Source organism: Ruditapes philippinarum, unplaced genomic scaffold (genome assembly GCF_026571515.1).
Source record: "Ruditapes philippinarum isolate M1 unplaced genomic scaffold, ASM2657151v2 ctg358_1_1_1_1, whole genome shotgun sequence".
Lineage (NCBI taxonomy): Eukaryota > Metazoa > Mollusca > Bivalvia > Venerida > Veneridae > Ruditapes > Ruditapes philippinarum.
The window spans coordinates 455,099-473,669 of record NW_026866557.1 but is presented as its reverse complement, the minus strand read 5'-3'; the positions used below and the strand labels follow the sequence as shown (position 1 = coordinate 473,669).

Here is an 18,571-nt window from a genome sequence, read left to right as displayed (position 1 = left end):
TGAGAAAGAGTGTGCCTTTAAATCCTGTTTAAAAAACTGTCGATATATGAATAAAATACATAAAGAAATTAGTTTCGTTTAAAGGCGTATTTTTGAGCCTGAAAATTACAGTTCTGTGAATGTGTATCCGTTATGATCAATGTGACCAACAAGGACCAACAACGTAACCCTCTACAAAATCGAGTCAAACGGATCAACATAAAAACACAAAGTAGGGCGCCGAACAATAATCAGGAGAGGGCACACATTGTGATGCATTCAATGGGTAATCAATTAACAACAAAATAAGTTGTCTAATTAATTGTTAAAGCTTACTCTCGTTTTTCAATGTATATTTGCTATATATTGCTCTCTTTGAATCTGATGTTCCGGACATCGGTGCAGTTACGTTCTTATATGCGGTCTAAAAATTCTAAAATTTGCCTTTAAGCGATTAAGAAATTTTTCAAACAATTGAAATGATACTCGTATATTAATGCATTTTACATGATAACTTACGTACTCAATATAACACTTAATACAATGCTTATAAAACAACATATAAAATTTATGAAATACGTACTATACAATTAGCATATTCACATTAATTTACCCAGAAAGAAAAACCAACCAATCTGTGTAATTCATGTATAATCATCCGCAATATATAACAAATGCGTGCTCTTTACAATTTGATTCTTAGCTTGTTTTCTTTGACGTTTCAACGAATTAGTCATGTATTTTCATATCCATTAATTGAAATGTCAGTTTTTACAGTGTTAAGTAATGAATATCAATGTTAATCATTAATATAATCATTTTCAATGGCTTTCCCTAATGTATTTTATTAGTTTTAATCAGTTATCTTGATAAGGAGGGAAAAAGTTCATATTCTATTTGTTATGGTCCCGATGATATACATGTTATATTTTGCTTGTATACTTCGCTACAAACAGTTCGTATCACATATTTTAAGCTTTGTTAATTGTAACAAAAATCAATGTTTGTGTTTGGTGCTGCAAAAACGGCTGCATGAATAGTGACATAGAACATCAGTTTGACTATTATTTTTTAACAACTACGTTCAAACCTTATTCATGTCCATGTATAATTTACGAACCTATATTTACTAACTATCTTTAATATCTCATTATAAGCAGGACGTATCCACAATTGTGCTTAACATATATCATCAATTCATAATATTATAAAATAACAGATTGAAATGCCCTACTTTAGTAAAGATGTAATAAACCAAGCATTAAGCTTAGAAATTAAAACACGTTTCTAAATATGTAGACATGTAGACAATGCCGTTGATAACGGTGTAGAAATATGGTGATAAACAGAAAGTTATTAATCTGAAGGCGTGTAGTTTTATTCATTGTCAAATCGGAATAGTTCGACGAGTATTCATTATCATTACGAGTTAGTACGTATTGGAAAAAGTTCAACCACGTGTTTCCAGATGTGAACAAAAATTAACAAACAAAAAAACAAACAAACAAAAACAGAGGGTGTATTTTTTGTCATATTAAATAACAAATGTAATGATTGTTAAAAAAAATAAAGTCTATATCGGTAAAATTATGATTGAAAAATATGAAGAAATATAGAAATGCCCATCAATAAGAAATAAAACAAACTGTATACTTATGTACAAAATGAAAACTGAAATCACATTTATTTTGATGTTTGAAATATTTTATTCCTCCATTATCAGCAATTATTCTTATTTCGTTTACATCAAAGTATTAACCCACGAATGTTTGTTTAATTTGTTATTAGCTATGCATATGTCAAAGTTAGCCTTTATAAAGCTAAATTGTGAAAATTTATTTCCGTTTTATTTTCAATGAGTGTACACATATTTAAACGAAACTGATATCAGATATATAAAATTGAATATCATATCAGTTGGAGAGTCGAAACTTAGAAATAAATAAAAATGTATATATTGTATTTTGTCTGCATTTTTCATTTTTTGTGTGCTTTTGTTTATACGACGGGTAAGATTTATTATTTCTTATAATCATTTATGTTTCTTTAATGCATTTTACAGACACGTTTTAAGGTGATTAATTATAACACAATAAGAATAGTTTATATAAAACTAAAGTAGGAATTCCGATATATTATGATCAATTATTATCAGTTTATTGTACTTCATCCAATGAGAGTTCATCAGTTGAATATTTTATTCACGTACTAGATGAGGCTAAAATAAACTGCAGATGGTTCAAATATCCATGGGATATCCCCTTTATGTCGTTTAATCAATGGTTTATTTCACTTATTTATTTTGATGTGATATATGTGAACTTTAACTAAAATGAATGGCTTTACACAGTCTGACAATATACTTAAGGACAATGAAAACGTACGCCTGCATTATATGCATTTTATTACATGAAAACAAAACACTAACGACTCCATTAGAAATATATCATAACTTTAATACAAAACGCAAACTTAACAACTGAAAATAGTTCAAAATATTTGAAATCAAAGGTACACCAGTAAATCGAAGAACCTTAGGTGAAAATATGACATCTGAATGTGACATGACTAACTGGTTAAAATGTTTAACAAACAAAAAGTGATATACAATGTTGATGTTACATTAAATTTTTTGTTTTTAGAAGGAACAGATTGTAAGAAGCAATGTCCATCAGGCGAGATTCCTGCCTTTTGCACACGAACAGGCTCTAACAGTGATGAATGTGTCAATGGTGTGTATTTTCGATATTTTTAAAGCAAAGTTTCCTTCAAAGTCACATAATATATATTGTTGACCTTTTTCAACTTCCTTTATAACTGTAGAAGCCCAAGGAGGCATTTGGAACCCGAGTCTGTAGTGTTGAAGGATTTGATAAGCCCGTGTGCCTTCTGCAAAAAGGTGAATTAAATGTGTTTTATGTTAAATACTTTTATTGCAGAAATTAATTGAAATCTGAGACATTCTTGCTGAATATATCTTATTTGAGTAAAAGATTACACAAATTATGTTTGGGAATCTTCAATCACTTTAACTGGTCCAGTTTATTTGGTCCTATAGTATGCATAGTTTAAAATGTAACATAATTTCTCTGAATATAAGAATTTGTTTTACGTCATTTTGTAAGTATTGTTGGCATAGCGTTGTGTAAATACTGTATTTGCACTTTAGTTATATTATTTGAATACCAACTGCTAGTTGATTTATGACGTGTTTAACAAATGAGCCGCGTCACGACAAAACCAACATAATGGGTTTGCGACCAGCATGGATCCAGACTAGCCTGCGCCTCCGCGCAGTCTGAATAGGATCCATGCTGTTCGCTTACCAACTCTATAACAAGTAGAGAAACTGATAGCGAACAGCATGGATCCTGATCAGACTGCGCGGATGCGCAGGCTGGTCTGATCCATGCTGGTCGCAAACGCATTACGTTGGTTTTGTCTTGACGCGGCTCGAACGTATTCCACTATGAATGCAGATAATAGACATGGAATGGAGCATGGTCACTGGGATGTAGACTATAAAGAAGGAAAGCGTTGTATTCTTAGGTGTGATCCTGATTTCGTACCAAGTGGATGTCACGTCCAACGCAAGTGGATAGATAAAATGCCAACATGTATTAAAGGTATATTATGAAGAGTAAGATCAATATTTTACACTTTCGGTATCGGACATTGTATTAGAATTGACATAATACAATACTTTTTCACTTAATCAATTAAAAGTTTTACAGAATTTCAAATTTTATAAGAACTAAAGCATGTTTAATTTCAGTCTAAAGAGTGTTTTACAGTTCGTGATGAAAGTGCAAAGACAAATATTTTCAGATGATTTGTATAGAAAAGCTAAGGATTGGGGAAAAACAGGATTGAAAGTAACTGCAATTGGTGGTGTTGCCGGAGCGGCCGTAGTTGCTGCAACCCCTGTAGTCATTGGCTTTATTGGTTTTACATCAAACGGTGTTGCTGCAGGTAAAATAGTTTAAACAAAACTTATACTACTTACATGCAAGATGATTTTATTTTATTTTTGTTTCCATAGTCCTAAAATAACTTTTCACGCAAGTCTCTACCAGCATTTCCCACATGCCACCATTTATATACGTACATTTTGCTTTTTAACTAAAAAACGAAGGAAAAACTTTTTATGGTATTTTCTTATTTTTATTTATATATCAACGAGGAAGCAGGAATAAAGAAATATTTGTTTATACATTGTTGTCAGTGAAAAAAGTCTTTTTTAAAGCAGTACTTTTCCCTCGGCTATATTTAAAATTTTGTTATATAGATAATTTTGTAATAAAGATAATTTTGTGATGACAGGCTCTATTGCCGCAGCGGTTCAATCATCATCAACGGCAGCAGGAAGTATATTTGCATGGGCTCAAAGTGTTGGAGCTGTTGGATACGTGGGTGGAACAGGCTCTGCTGTGATTGGAGGAGGAACGGGGACAGTTACCGGTGTTGCTTCTACTTATCTGATGTCGTCATTTACTGGATGTGAAGCAGAATGACTTTAAAACTTAATTAACTATAACAATCTAAAATATTACTTATCGATATGTGGTTTAAAAACATGAAATTAAAAGAAGATTTGATCTGTAATTTTTTTGATTCCAACATTGTTAAATCATTTGAACCGTTTGAGACTCTGTAAAAAATGCAAATTATTAATGATAACTGTTGATGGAGATAGATGGTTTATTTACATCAATCTTATCATGAAAATGATATTACCTGGGAACCACTTATTAATATTGCCATTATTCTTCGACACAAAAACAAGCTTCGATTTGCCAATTTTCTTCCCAAATCTATACAATATTTTTAAGTTTTTTTTTTCAATTCTTTCAAACAAAATATATTAATAAACAATTTATCATTGGCCATCTCATTGTTTATAATTAAACCCATGGTAGAAAGAATACAAACATTTGAGACTTTGACATTTTGCGGTAAGCAAACAGGTGTCTTTTATTGCATTTACAAAACATGGCAGTGCATTTTGAAGCATACACAAAAAAACTGTACAGATGTTAAAAACACCAAAATGCACGTTATTAACATGATATGATCCCGACCAGGAAAATCTAGAGAATCCTGTACCAGTACCTATTATACCTATATGACGTGTAAACAATACAATACTTAACCGTTATGAAGTATAGAATTATTTAAGATTAAATGTCCATTTCGTCGATATACACTCCCACTATAAACACTCTCCTTAAGAACGTCTTATGAAAGATGAATTGATATTGACAAAATTCAAGTAAAATAATCACTTTGGATTAAAATAAACATAAGATACATGCTTTAAAGTCTTAAAATCAACTTTCATGAGGATTTTAGAAAGAACTTTTATTCTTTATAACATCTATCAACAAATTTATTGTGTAAAAATGAATCTCATATAATTGGATTTTAGCAGAAGTATATATCTAAATATTCTTATATTACGTGGATCACTTTTTCGACACAGAAGCTCGTTTGCGAAGACGGCAGAAAAGAAAGTCATACCCAGCCAACCTGCGCGTTGACAACAATGATTCAGGATATATCATGTTTGTCGAGAAGTTTACGCGTAGGTTGGGTACAGTAGCTTTAACATGGCAGCATGATCCTTTAGATAACATAACATAAAGATAACCTAAAACTTGTTGTTAGATATGAAGAAACTGACAAAAAACTCACCGTCTATTTATACAGACATTGGGTGTATATGTATATAGTTAGCACTGCCGTGATCGCATTAAACTGTTGCCTTCTTTTTACGATTGTAGGGAGTGACAAATTGAAGCTTCATGTCAAATATCTTGGCTCTAAGCATTATCATGTCACAAAAGGAAACATAATACGTGTGTTTTCCTATTAAAGTCTTTATTACCTTACCTGCGTGACATGACCAAATTTTACTCAATGGCATGATAAATATAACTTCTGTAGAGGACAATATGTTGATGCTACTTGTTAAATATCGAAGCTCTTATTTTTATATCCTATACCTTCTGATGCATCATACTTGAACTCTTCGTTTAATTCTAAGAAGGCCGCCTTATGATCATTCCTGTGAAGTTAGGTCAAAATCCATTGAGTGGTATAGTAGTGGATATTTTTTGAGTAAGACTAGAAGAAGGATTGGAGCAACACACTAAATAATGTATTCCGGTATATATCGGACAAGGCGCTTGAATTATTTAATGCTAAAATATTGCCTTTTCACCCAACGGAATGAACTTTTAAAGATCTTATTCATCTTTTCGTCATCAACACCAATTTATGTATGATAATGAATGAAAAATGTAAGAATCGGCGATTTTTTTTTATTTTATTGTCTATTTATTGATCATGATTCCTGCAAGCGTCTAGAGGTACTGCTCTACTTCTGTATTAAGTTAAATCCGATGTTTTTAAAGAAATAGTGTATAACAACGGACGTAGAACGTCGGACGATGGCAGACTGCAATCACCACAAAAAATCATCGTTTTGCAATTTCTGCTCAAGTATGCTTAGAAGAAATATAGAAACAGGGAAATATAGGAATTTACTAGAAATTAAATATGCCAATGGTATCAGTTACTAGCCAATCTGACTGTGTTGTGTAGTATTTCAATATTCTTACTGTTAGCAGATTAGTTTAAATTTTTTGATTAACTTCATATGAGTACAATATTAAAATAAAAATTTAGCCGTTTAATCGAGTCAAATAACACAAGTTGAAAAAGAATGTTGAACTTTAATGTCGCATTCATTTAAAGATAATACTATACTGGCCAGGAATCACGTGTCGTTTTTAAAATGAATTACTATCAAAAGTAACAGTACAATTTAATCAGATAAATATCAATTTTTGGCTTTTAAATTAAAGTATTCCGATCCCTAGAGATAGCAATGGAAAAAAACAGTATTTATTACATAAACTTACGACGAGAACTACAAACATGCCCCGTTTACATTTTGTGTGCAAAATAATGATCTAAATATTTGCCGCTCGATAGCCGATATTCATTGTGGAATAAACAGTTGTGAAAGGAGGACTAGGAATATTAAATATATAAAAATGTATTTCTTTGAGCTAGTTCACATTTCTTTCTTGTTCGTGTTTATCTCTGTAGTACAAACATCTGGTATGTGATTTCTTTTACATTCTAGACGATATGTTATAATGATAAATAATACATGTATATAATATTATGCCTTTTTTGAAACCGTTTCAAGTAGGTCTGTATGTCTGTTTGTCTGTCAAATATCATTATTTTCATTAATCATTTTAAATCGTACACAAAAGGTCTTTATGACATTGAAGGGGGAAATCAAAACATGAAATAAAGCAAATACTAATGTTAAGTCTTATACTAATTTGTCATTGCATAAATAAATCAAATTAAATCTTTTTTTTCAATACATTTTTTTAAATTCAGAATTGTTTTTATTAAAATACTGTTTTATTCAAATTAAAAATTGGTTTATTGTAACTTTATTTACATGAAAGATATATGTTTATAAACAGGGAATACAACATACAATTATAAAACATTTTTCTTCTTAACATTAAAATATTCTATTTAAACTGACAATATGAATTCTACAAGTTTCTGTAACCCTTCTTTTGAGTAAGATATTAGCACCGTATCATCAGCAAAACGAAGTAAAAAGAAATGTATTTCGTCCACACTGAACGAGTCAATAAAGTCGTCATATAAATATTGATACATTTCATTTATAGAAAATAAAACAACATATGGGATAATGGTTCAAACTTAGTAAGAAAGCTGCATAATAATTGGAGAAAAAAAAACATCTTTACTAATATTACCACCTTTTGGCGCTTTTGATTTTATTTTTTTTTAATTTCCTTCAATAACATTTTGGGTTGAGTAGAAGCAAAAGTATGTAATTATTATCTTTGGTAAGCCTTAAAAGTAGTGCGTGCCTTGCGCTTAGCCAACCGATATTTACGACGCTTTTCTATGAGCAGGTGACCGTTACAATTCGTTCTATTGTTTTATAATGCTTATTTTTATAACGAAGCTCACGTCTTGTCGTTTCACATTCAGGACTTTGTGTATCAAGGACTCTTCAACGTGCGGTTATTGTTTGACCTAGACACATTTAAGACCTTCCAGAAACAATATAGGCTTTTTCATAAAGAATAGATAAAAAATATCTACAGTCGTATTAATATTAGTATCATCTATCATTTACGGCCATTCACAATTTATACTAGTAAGTCGTGGCGTTCACAAATATCTAATAACTTCTAAGAACAATTAACCATTTTATCCATAGCAAATCTAATATATATTGGGCATGACATTTATGACTAGGTTGTGTAGATATTTTTATCCCAAACTACTTCATTCATTATTCTATTTGATGATTTACATAGGATAAAACTATGCTTATTTGTTAAGTCAAATAATACAAGTAGTAACGAACGTGTATTCTTATTATACAACCATACTTATTACGAGTACATGGAAGGGAACTTATCAATTAACAAACTGAAGGGATTGTTTCTAGTGACCCTTTTGCTTTTTCAAATGAAAGGTCACTAAAGACAGTCTCCACGGTACTCCGTCCAATAAAATGAACAAGTAAAATGGTTTCCTTCGGGAAACATTTTTGGTGATTTAAAGATATTTCATTTACTATTTTCAACATTGTTATGGAGAAAAAGAAAAAAAAAAGAGAAAAAAAGAAAAATGATAAGACCGGAGAAGGTCGACAATAAAACAATTATTTCTTTTTGAGAAAATGATTAAATACCATTGTATGAATAATTTTATGCGAACAATAAAGTAAACATACAAGTTTACGCAGAAAATATCTCTATTTATTATGGCAGATGCCACTACGAATGTTTTATTTTAGTAGATTTTCACTATTAACAATTGATTGTTTGTAAAATTAAAAAAAAATATTGATAATTTTAAAACACATCATGCAAGTGTTTCCACCTTAAACGGTAAAATAATTATAGAAAATTAGAAATATCACGTAAAAGTGTTATGTTCCCAATTAGGTGCAATTCGGACTAATTCTCAAGAATTTCAAATGATTGTTTTTACATTTCGTTGACTCATCTATAACTTTCGCCACCATTAAAACTTGTATTTTACATTTCGTTGACATAAGCTATTTAGATTTATGTAGATATGGTACAAGAGTAAAAAAAATATAAATGAATACTATTTACAATCCTGGTGTCTGGATAATTAAAGAGAGTATCTATCTTTTTCATATATAGGGAAAATAACCCATTGATAAAGGCTTCAGGTAATACACAGTTATGAAATATATGGTAAAAATTGTACATAGATATGACGGTGGTAGAAATTCTATAAATCAGAAACAGAAGTCGGCGCTATTATTATCTAATTCGCCGCATAGTTTTCTATATTTCCTTACATACTCTCATACAGATCCTGGATCAAACTAACAAATATTCGATTGAAGTTTATAATCCTTTTAGTAGAAATATAATAGTTCTGCTTTTATACAAAACAAGTACAAGTTAATTTCAAATTTTACGTCCCAGTCACCGTAGAATATTCATAACTTTTTTTCATTTCATTCACTGGTTTTATTTCAATAGACTAAATTTATTTGACGCTAGCCTATTCAAATTACAAATGCTATTGAGAAACCTGTATTTAAAAGCCCCCACCGATAGTTTTCTCCATGGAGCTACATAGATTATGGATCAAATAACAACGTTTAAATACTCGTAAATAATTTGTAAATGGAAAGGTAATTGTTCCTTTTGTAATCATGGAAAATTCAACAATTGATACAACGACTCTTAGCAAGTTAAAATAACTAAATTATTTAATTTGGTAAGGAAGACATGGAAGATAATGTTCTTGAGTTGCACTAATCACTGTTTTTGGTTGTTTTTTTAAAGACAAATGTTATAAGCAATGCCCGAAAAACGAGATTCCTGACTTTTGCACACAGAGGAATGTGGAAGGAAGCGATAATTGCACAAAGGGTGTGTACTTTAACTACTTTTTAAGCGCATTTCCTTAAAGGCGTATATCTAATTTAACCATATCCGGTTGTTTCAATGAAAGAAAAAAGTTATTATCATTTATCTAATAGTGAGAAAAGAAATTAGTTTAATAGATGATGTAAAAATATATTGACGTCAGAATAATTAAGAACGACAATATTCATTTAACGCGAAAATATAAGCATTACACAATCTGTAACATGTTATGATTTAATTTAAAAAAGACAATATATAAGAAAAAATTGCAAAACTTTCTTATAATTTGTTCCCATAACTTACTTCAGTATTCATGTTCTGACGTTTTTTATATATACATGCTTCCAAATCCATTTTTAATTTATCGTTCGCAAAATATCTAGACCACTTTAACATTAACATGTTTGTCACAATATTTTCGCTCATTTGGAAAAAACAACAACAACAACAACAAAACTGACATATTTATGAATGCAGATGATCGAGATGGAATGGAGCATGGCCACTGGGATGTAGACTATAAAGAAGGAAAGCGTTGTATTCTAAGATGTGATACTGATTTCGTACCAAGTGGATGTCACGTCCAACGCAAGTGGATAGATAAAATGCCAACATGTATTAAAGGTATGTAAAGAGTAAAATAAGTAAAAATCAATATTTAACACTTTCGGTATCGGACATTGTATCAGAATAGACAAAATAAAATACTTTTTTCACTTTATCAATTAAAAGTTTTACAGAATTTGAAATTTTATAAGAACGAAAACATGCTCAATTTCAGTCTAAGGAGTGTATTACAGTTCGTGATGAAATTGCAAAGAAAAATATTTTCAGATGATTGGTCTAGAAAAGCTAAGGATTGGGGAAAAACGGGATTGAAAGTAACTGCAATAGTTGGGTCGTCCGTAGCTTTCGGAACCGCCGTTGTTGCTGCAACCCCTGTAGTCCTTGGTTTTATTGGGTTTACATCAAGCGGTGTTGTTGCAGGTAAAATGGTTTAAAGTCTACAAAATTTAACTTACTTAAATGCAAGATGATTATAATTTCTTTTTGTTTCTTTAGTCTTGTAATAATTGTTCACGCCAGTCACTACATGACACCTTCATACACATAAACTTTTTATAGCATCTATTTTATGTGTGAATTATTTAAAAACGAAAGAAAAACCGTATGGTCTTTTCTTATATTTATATATATTTCAACGAGGCGGCAAGAATATAGAAATATTTGTTTATACTTTTGTTGTTCCTTGTTTCCCCGTGATTGTAGTCAGTGAAAAGTTTCTATTACAAGCATTACTTTTCCCTCTGCTCACTATCTTATAAAAATAAGTTTGTAATGAAGGCTCTACTGCGGCAGCGGTTCAATCATCATCAACGGCAGCTGGAAGTATATTCGCATGGGCCCAAAGTGTTGGAGCTGTTGGATCCGTGGGTGGAACAGGCTCTGCTGTGATTGGAGGAGGAACCGGTGGTGCTTCTACTTTTCTGATGTCGGCATTTACTGGATGTGAAGCAGAATAACTCCAAAACTTAATAACTATAACAATCTTAAACATTACTTACGATATGTCGTTTAGAAACATGAAATTAAAAGAAGATTTGATCTATTATGTAAATGCTATAACATTTCATGATTCCAACATTTTATATCATTGAGACCGTTTGTAACTGATGATGGAGATTGAGTTTATTTAAGTTGATCTTAACATGAAAATGATTGTACCTGAGAACCACTTATTGAAACGGCCATTATTCTTCAACATGTTAACAAGTTTTTAACACACATTCAATTTGCCAATTTTCATCCCAAATCTATGTAATATTTTTATGTTTTCTTTCAATTCTTTCAGACAAAATATATTATTAAACAATTTATCATTTACCATCTCTTTGTCAAATCCATGGTAGAAAGAAAACAAACATTTGAAAAGAGTGGTAAACAAACAGGTTTCTTTTATTGCATTTACAACAACAAATATAAATCGATGGCAGTGAATTTTGAAGCATACATAAATCAAAGCACAGAAGGCGCTGAATTTGTTTGGGTCTCAGAATGTCGGAAAGGTGAAAGTTGTGAGATTATAAACCATTTTGTTTGGTTTGTATATTGTCACCAAATTCTGTTTCCAGTGTTATAACTATAGTAAATTGGCTATAAGACTATTTGCAATATTCAATTGAATGTTATTTAATTAAAAAAAAAAACACAAAAAAAAACAACAACAACAACAAAACACATGAGATACCTGAACTCCGGACCTCTCGCTTCAAAAGCGAGCGTGTTAACCCCTCGACCACGGGGAGTTATAAGATAACAGTCTGAAGAATACCATATTATCTTAATTAGAGTTTGTAACCCTTATTAGTTTCGATATATTTTGTTCACGGTACACCTGTTGTTTAACATTGAAGTAAGTAATCAAGGAGCTGAATATAAGCATGTATATCTATAAGAATAACACAATATTAGAAATCTTCGACCAATCGTGAACTATTTTTTCGTTACGAAAATTAATGCGCCTGTCCTTTGACAATCTTTACGCAGTGATCTCCCTTTTTTTCGGCGTTAATGTACATATGAAGGGAAGTAACCGCTTCGGGGAGTTTGGACAACTTCGGCATTTGCAAATAAAAACATCAGGGTCTGAAATTTCGCTACCATTATTTGTTTGGTCTAACGATCCAAACAAATAAAAACTATACAGATGTTAAAAACATCAAATGCACGTTATTAGCATGATATGATCCCGACCAGGAAAATCTAGAGACAGTTTTCACTGGAATCCTGTACCAGTGCCTTTACCTATATAGCATGTTAGAAGTAACAATACAATGTGTCTTTGCACTTAACAGTTATGAAGTATAGAATCATTTAATATTGTTTGTGTCATCGATATATTCCCACTAGAAACACTCTCCTGAAGAACGTCTTATGAAACCTAAATAAATATTGATAATGTTCACGTAAAATAATAACTTTTGATCAAAATAAACAAGATTATTAAAATATATGATTTTAATTCTTAAAATTTCCTTTCTGTAGGGTTTTAGAAAGAACTTCAATTCTTTATCAAATATATCAACGAATTTATTGTGTAAAAATGAATCTCATATATTTCGATTTTAAAAGAAGCACATATCTAAATATTCTTATATTACATGGATAACTTATTCGACACAGCAGCTCGTTTGCGAAGACGGCAGAAAAGAGAATCATACCAGCCAACCTGCGTGTTGACAACAAGGAGTTAGGAAATACCATTCTAGTCGAAACGATAACCTTTAAGTTTACGCGTAGGTTGGCTTGCTAAATTCTCGTAAAGTAAAGCTTTAACATGGCCAGCAGTTTGTAAGCAGAGTCTTTTAGATGTAGGCTTAAAAACTAAATATAAGTTTAACCTAAAAATTCGATTGTAGGCAGTGGCCTATTGCAGATTCATGCCAAGTAACTTGACAGTCTATGCATTATAATACCACAATAGGAAATATACATGTATCCTTTCTGTCAGAATGGTTTGACACAACGACATTAACAACTCGGCCAAGGAAGTTCTTTTTTAGTATTGTCTTCATATATTAATGAGTGAGTTTAATAGTGAAAATGAAACCGTTTAGTGTATCCATTTGTTTAAAAACAAACTAGGTCTATAGCCTTTGCTAAAAATTTGTATTTGAACCTAAAAATCCTAACTGTAAATCTCACTAAAATCATTCCCTTATTGACGCTCTACTACCTAGCTTAGTATGATTTTAATGAGATCGACTTAACGTGTAGAATGTGAATTATTTATTATGATAGATGAAAGATGTGAATCAGTTAACAACTCCATTAAAAACTGTAATGATCGGAATAAACAATCCATAATAACTATCTCCTATCTTAAAATATGGCACAATAAATAAGATGTGTCATTGTTAGTGATTCATAAACTTTACAAAACGGGAACAAGGTTAGATTGTTGAAAGATTTTGAAAATGAGTAAACCGGCGATAGTTTTGATGTTTATTTTGCCTGTTGTGTTGTTTATATTGAATATAAAGTTAAGAATTGACCATTATCGTGGAGAATATGATGTATTGTGTCGATAGACAAAAGGATTATGTAAAAATATTGGAAATGGAATAAAATACAATGTGATTTTGAGTGTAGGTGTGCGGAATTTTTAGAGCGAACATTTTTATGCCCCCGATGGGCGGTTTATAATTATCTCACTGCTCGTCCGTCCGTCCGTTTGTCCGGAAACATTGTCCGTGCTTCATCTCCATAACCCTTGGGGGGATTTCAGCGAAACTTCACGGGAGTGATCAGTACCATCCCTACTTGTGCATATCGCCGGCACAGTCCGCTTTGCTGCAAAAGTGGCCTCCAGAGCTATATATAGAAGAATTTTGTCCGGTTTTCACATGTCAAACCGCTGGCAGGATTTCAATGAAACTTCACAGGAGTGATCAGCACTATCCCTTGTTGTGCATATCGTCTATACGTTCCGCTCGGTTGCACAAAAAAGCCCACAGTTGTTTAATTGTCCGGTTTTCACAGGTCTTAGTGCTAGTTGAATTCAAATGAAACTTCGCAAAAGTGACCAGTACCATTCCTAGCTGTGCATATCGCCGACATGTTCCGCTCCACTGCACAAAATGGTCGTCAGACTATAATTGGAAAAATCTTGTCTTCTTTCAAAGGCCAAACAGTTGGTGGGATTTTGACCAAAATTCACAGGAGTGATCAGTACCATACATTGTTTTGGTAGACATATAATTTTTGTGATAAAAACCACTTCTAGCTCTCTTTGCACAGTTATGGTCCCTTAATGGTCTATTTTCAAGTAAAATAACCTTGTCCACGCTACATCTCCAAAACTGCTAGGGAATTCCACTGAAACTTCACAGGATTGTTTGTCACCATGCCTAGTTGTTCTCACTGTCTTTATTTTTCCTTAATTATTTTTGGCACAGTTATGGTCTCTTTATAGACATATTATAGTAATAAGCTTGTCCGCCTTTATGGTCAGTTTACAAGTAAAATAAGTTTGTCCACGTTTCATCTCCAACAGCTGTGAAAATTCACAGGATTATTGTCACCGAGCCTTGTTGTGCACAGTATCTTGATATTTCATCTCCAAAACCACATACGAAATTTCAGTGAAAATTTATAAAATTGTTTGCATGGTGTCACGATTTTCCAAGCCTAGTTGTGCATTGTGCCATGTTTTTGCACAGCGGTTGGCCCTTGATGATGATTTTAGTAAAATTTGTTTAGACTTTTTCTCCTACACTTCTAATGGAATTTCAAATTTAAGGAATGATATTTATCATAGACGGTCAGGCTCATATTCAATTGCATATCTCAGTAATTTTATGTCGGGCATCAGTCACTTTCCAGTGACAGTTCTTGTTATCTTGTGCATCATCATAGATGTTGAAATATGAACTTTTTACATATATGATAAGAATTTATGGTAAGATTGACAAATATATATTTATTTGGATTTTAAGACGTTTGGAGCAACACACATCAAGTGTCTGTGTAAAATTGCAGCTACATCTTACAGGTGAGGAAATTCGTAAGAAAACTGTGTTGTTTTGCATTTTGTTTGTTTTTATTTCTTGGTAAAAAGGTTATTTCAAAGTTTTTTGTGAAATATAATATATATTTTCATTTAACATGATAAAATGCCGTATACTTTATATTTAGTCCTAATGTATCTTATTTCACAAAGGATGTCGAAGTATTTAAAATTATTTATATTTATTCTGTAACAAATAATTTAACAGAGTTATTTGGAGTTTCATTTAACGATAAATTAACGACTAGTGCTGATTGTCATAAGATACAACAATGAGGCGGGATTTATTACAAATAAACTATCCAATCATGTTAAAGAAAATGTGTTTTACAGACATTTAATCATTGCTGTTGAAAAAGTTGACTCCATGAACTGACGTTGAACTTTCAGACATATTTATTAAATTTACCTAATCTAACCAATTTGTCCTGCCATACCTTTTTTATTTTGAAGATAAGGAAACTAATTATTGCCAATTAAAAGATGTTTGTGATAATCATAATGAACACAGCCCGCACTCATCCAACTCTGTAGCTGTAAATACCCTTATTTGTAATCACACAAGTTAATAATACATAAAATCAGGTAAAATATATTTACAATTATAGTTTTGGACAAGTAGCAGATTCTTCGGTCTGTAAAATTTTAATTATATAAATGTCTTGAAAACTTTTTTTAATTTCATTTAGATACTTAAAAATCATCTATATATGTTTAATTCTAGCTTGCTCTGTGTACATATTGAGGAAATCACGATGAAAATTAAGAAAATATATAATAAAAGCTGCGCAAAATCATTTGAGACTGCATTCTATATGTTGAAATTTATTTATTTATGTAAAAGTTATGATTAAAATCAGCGCTACCAACAAATGTATCGTATGGCATGTGAAATTGAAGATATTCAAAGATTAAAGTACGAACAATCTCACATAAAGAATAAAGAAGAAAAAGAACACTGTTACGTTTGATTTAAATTGGAAAAGTTATAAACATTCACATATATTTAAAGATAAATGTGAGTTTACTAAAAACATATAGAAGAAGACTTTAAGTGTATTTCTTTAAGCCTTGGATACAACTTCCGATTTGATACAAACTGCTCTTCCTTTAACTGTGTATAGTTGAGAAAAGTAGCGAAAATCTTTAGATTTTGTTTTTCTTTTGTTTAAGATGTTCAATTGAAAACTTTCATTTTTCAGTATATACTATGCAAATATTTTTATTGCAGAAATGAATTAAGTAAGAATTTCCTAAATTTCAATCTAAGAAATTCTTACTGAATACGTCTAATTTGAATAACAGATTGCAAAAATTATGCTTAGAAAGGTGTATCCCTTTTCTGATCAAGTTGATTTCGTCCTTTCTTAAAGCACTTCCAGTTTTTTTTAATGACACTATGTTTTCGGTGTTCACCTGTTGTATGTAGAGATTAAAACGTATGTGTACTCAAAAATATTTATTTTACATTTAAAAAAGAGACGGAATAGCATTATCAGTATTTAAAAAAATAAATTTGGGCATAATATATATTTTAGATCTAAAATATTCAAGAATGTAAAATGTATGGAACAAACAGAATAGTTTTAATACCACTTATCTGATTTTGTTTTATATAATTATATATATATCTAATGACAAGAATTATCAAATCACTTTTCGAAAACTTACACATCATGATATTCCAAGGTGGTTTATTGTGAATATGTATCGAGTGAGTAATTGATATTTGAAATGAATCATCTTAAGTATTTTAATTCTATTATTAGCCATATCGGACTTTCGCTTTTTTGGTACAAAATTCGAACAAGCGAAAGTTTGTTTAGCAGCAACAATGCAAAAATGTGAAAACACGAAGATGCGACAATATCAACAATTTTCCTATCTTCACATCGACTACGCGTGTGCAAAATTATATCGCATGTGCTATATAACACAAGAGTCGAGTAAGTTGACAAATTACTAATTCTCAAATGGTTTAAATAATCATTTTAATATTTTAAAAAAAGTTATCACATTTTTTTAAGGTTCTATCCATTGCGCCATTGATTTGCGCATGCGCTTCTGCAACACTTCTGCAAAAAATGGACTATTCGAAAAAAAAACACAAAATAAAAAACCGAAAATGCAGTAATGTGATAAAAGAAAATGCAACAAGGCGAAAAAACTCACGAAATTACGAGAAATCAATTATGGGAAAATGCTAGACATTGACTTAATAAAACTTTTACTGTGCCCAAAGCCCTTTCCTCTCTTGACGTGTCTAATCACATGATCTTGTAAATGGTGTATGATAATTTGATAAAAATTGCAATACTTTATATATGAATATAAAATCCATATAACTCCTAGGCTATCAAATAATTTGACTTCTAATGATTTCTTTACAAAGAGGCGTGTCAATGTAAATCGGCATCGCCTATTCATAAATGACAGCGCACTTCAATATAATTATTGAATCTGTGATATGTTTATTCAAAATGGAACACCGTTTGATAAGTTGAAAGTCATAAGGAAAAAATCATATTAGACTTGAGATGCACAGCTTGCAAATTTGAATCATTGGAAGATAGAAATACGCCAACATATTTTGAATTTACGGTAAGTGAATTTATGTCTTGTCAATTTCAAAAGTTTAATGCATAGAAATGTGTTGTAAAATATATGTATATATATATATATATGTGTTGTATATATATATATATATGCCACCGGAACATAAGACGACCAAAAAAACTGTAATTAACTTTATATATAACCAAAATCCAAAAACTATCAATCACCAATTTGTAAAAATCAAAATTATTTACGAAGTAAACCATCAAAAGATTACATACTATGTCAATGATTGGTGCTACTTGATGAACAGCGTTATTCAATTTATAAATACATGTAATTCAATGGTCAAATACCTACTAGTAATCGAATCGCGTTGTAAACCGAAAATACAATTAAGGATAATGTTATAACACATGTGTATTTTTCTCCAAACCTTTGCACTCTTTGGTTGTAATTGTACATGTCATAACTT

At 31.0% G+C, this 18,571-nt stretch overlaps 2 protein-coding genes across 2 annotated transcripts; both read left to right on the top strand.

Annotated features, from left to right (window-relative positions):
- Positions 1 to 833: 833 nt before the first annotated feature.
- LOC132732893 (uncharacterized) lies at positions 834 to 4,829 on the top strand. Its single transcript, XM_060719423.1, has 5 exons — positions 834 to 1,988; positions 2,622 to 2,711; positions 3,459 to 3,605; positions 3,808 to 3,951; positions 4,303 to 4,829. The coding sequence occupies exons 1-5, from the start codon at positions 1,928 to 1,930 to the stop codon at positions 4,491 to 4,493; spliced, it is 633 nt and encodes a 210-aa protein (XP_060575406.1). The 5' UTR covers positions 834 to 1,927; the 3' UTR covers positions 4,494 to 4,829.
- Positions 4,830 to 6,950: 2,121 nt separating this feature from the next.
- Positions 6,951 to 11,855, top strand: LOC132732892 (uncharacterized). The gene is made up of 5 exons (XM_060719422.1): positions 6,951 to 7,107; positions 9,888 to 9,974; positions 10,449 to 10,595; positions 10,806 to 10,958; positions 11,316 to 11,855. The coding sequence occupies exons 1-5, from the start codon at positions 7,041 to 7,043 to the stop codon at positions 11,492 to 11,494; spliced, it is 633 nt and encodes a 210-aa protein (XP_060575405.1). The 5' UTR covers positions 6,951 to 7,040; the 3' UTR covers positions 11,495 to 11,855.
- Positions 11,856 to 18,571: the final 6,716 nt, after the last annotated feature.

Excerpts from the sequence above, each read along its gene's own strand:
- LOC132732892 (XM_060719422.1), top strand. The coding sequence starts at position 7,041 with ATGTATTTCTTTGAGCTAGTTCACATTTCTTTCTTGTTCGTGTTTATC. Across the intron at positions 7,108-9,887 it reads CTCTGTAGTACAAACATCTG|ACAAATGTTATAAGCAATGC; the intron begins GTATGTGATTTC and ends GTTTTTTTAAAG. Across the intron at positions 10,959-11,315 it reads ATCAAGCGGTGTTGTTGCAG|GCTCTACTGCGGCAGCGGTT; the intron begins GTAAAATGGTTT and ends TTTGTAATGAAG.
- LOC132732893 (XM_060719423.1), top strand. The coding sequence starts at position 1,928 with ATGTATATATTGTATTTTGTCTGCATTTTTCATTTTTTGTGTGCTTTT. Across the intron at positions 1,989-2,621 it reads TGCTTTTGTTTATACGACGG|AAGGAACAGATTGTAAGAAG; the intron begins GTAAGATTTATT and ends TTTTGTTTTTAG. Across the intron at positions 3,606-3,807 it reads AATGCCAACATGTATTAAAG|ATGATTTGTATAGAAAAGCT; the intron begins GTATATTATGAA and ends AAATATTTTCAG.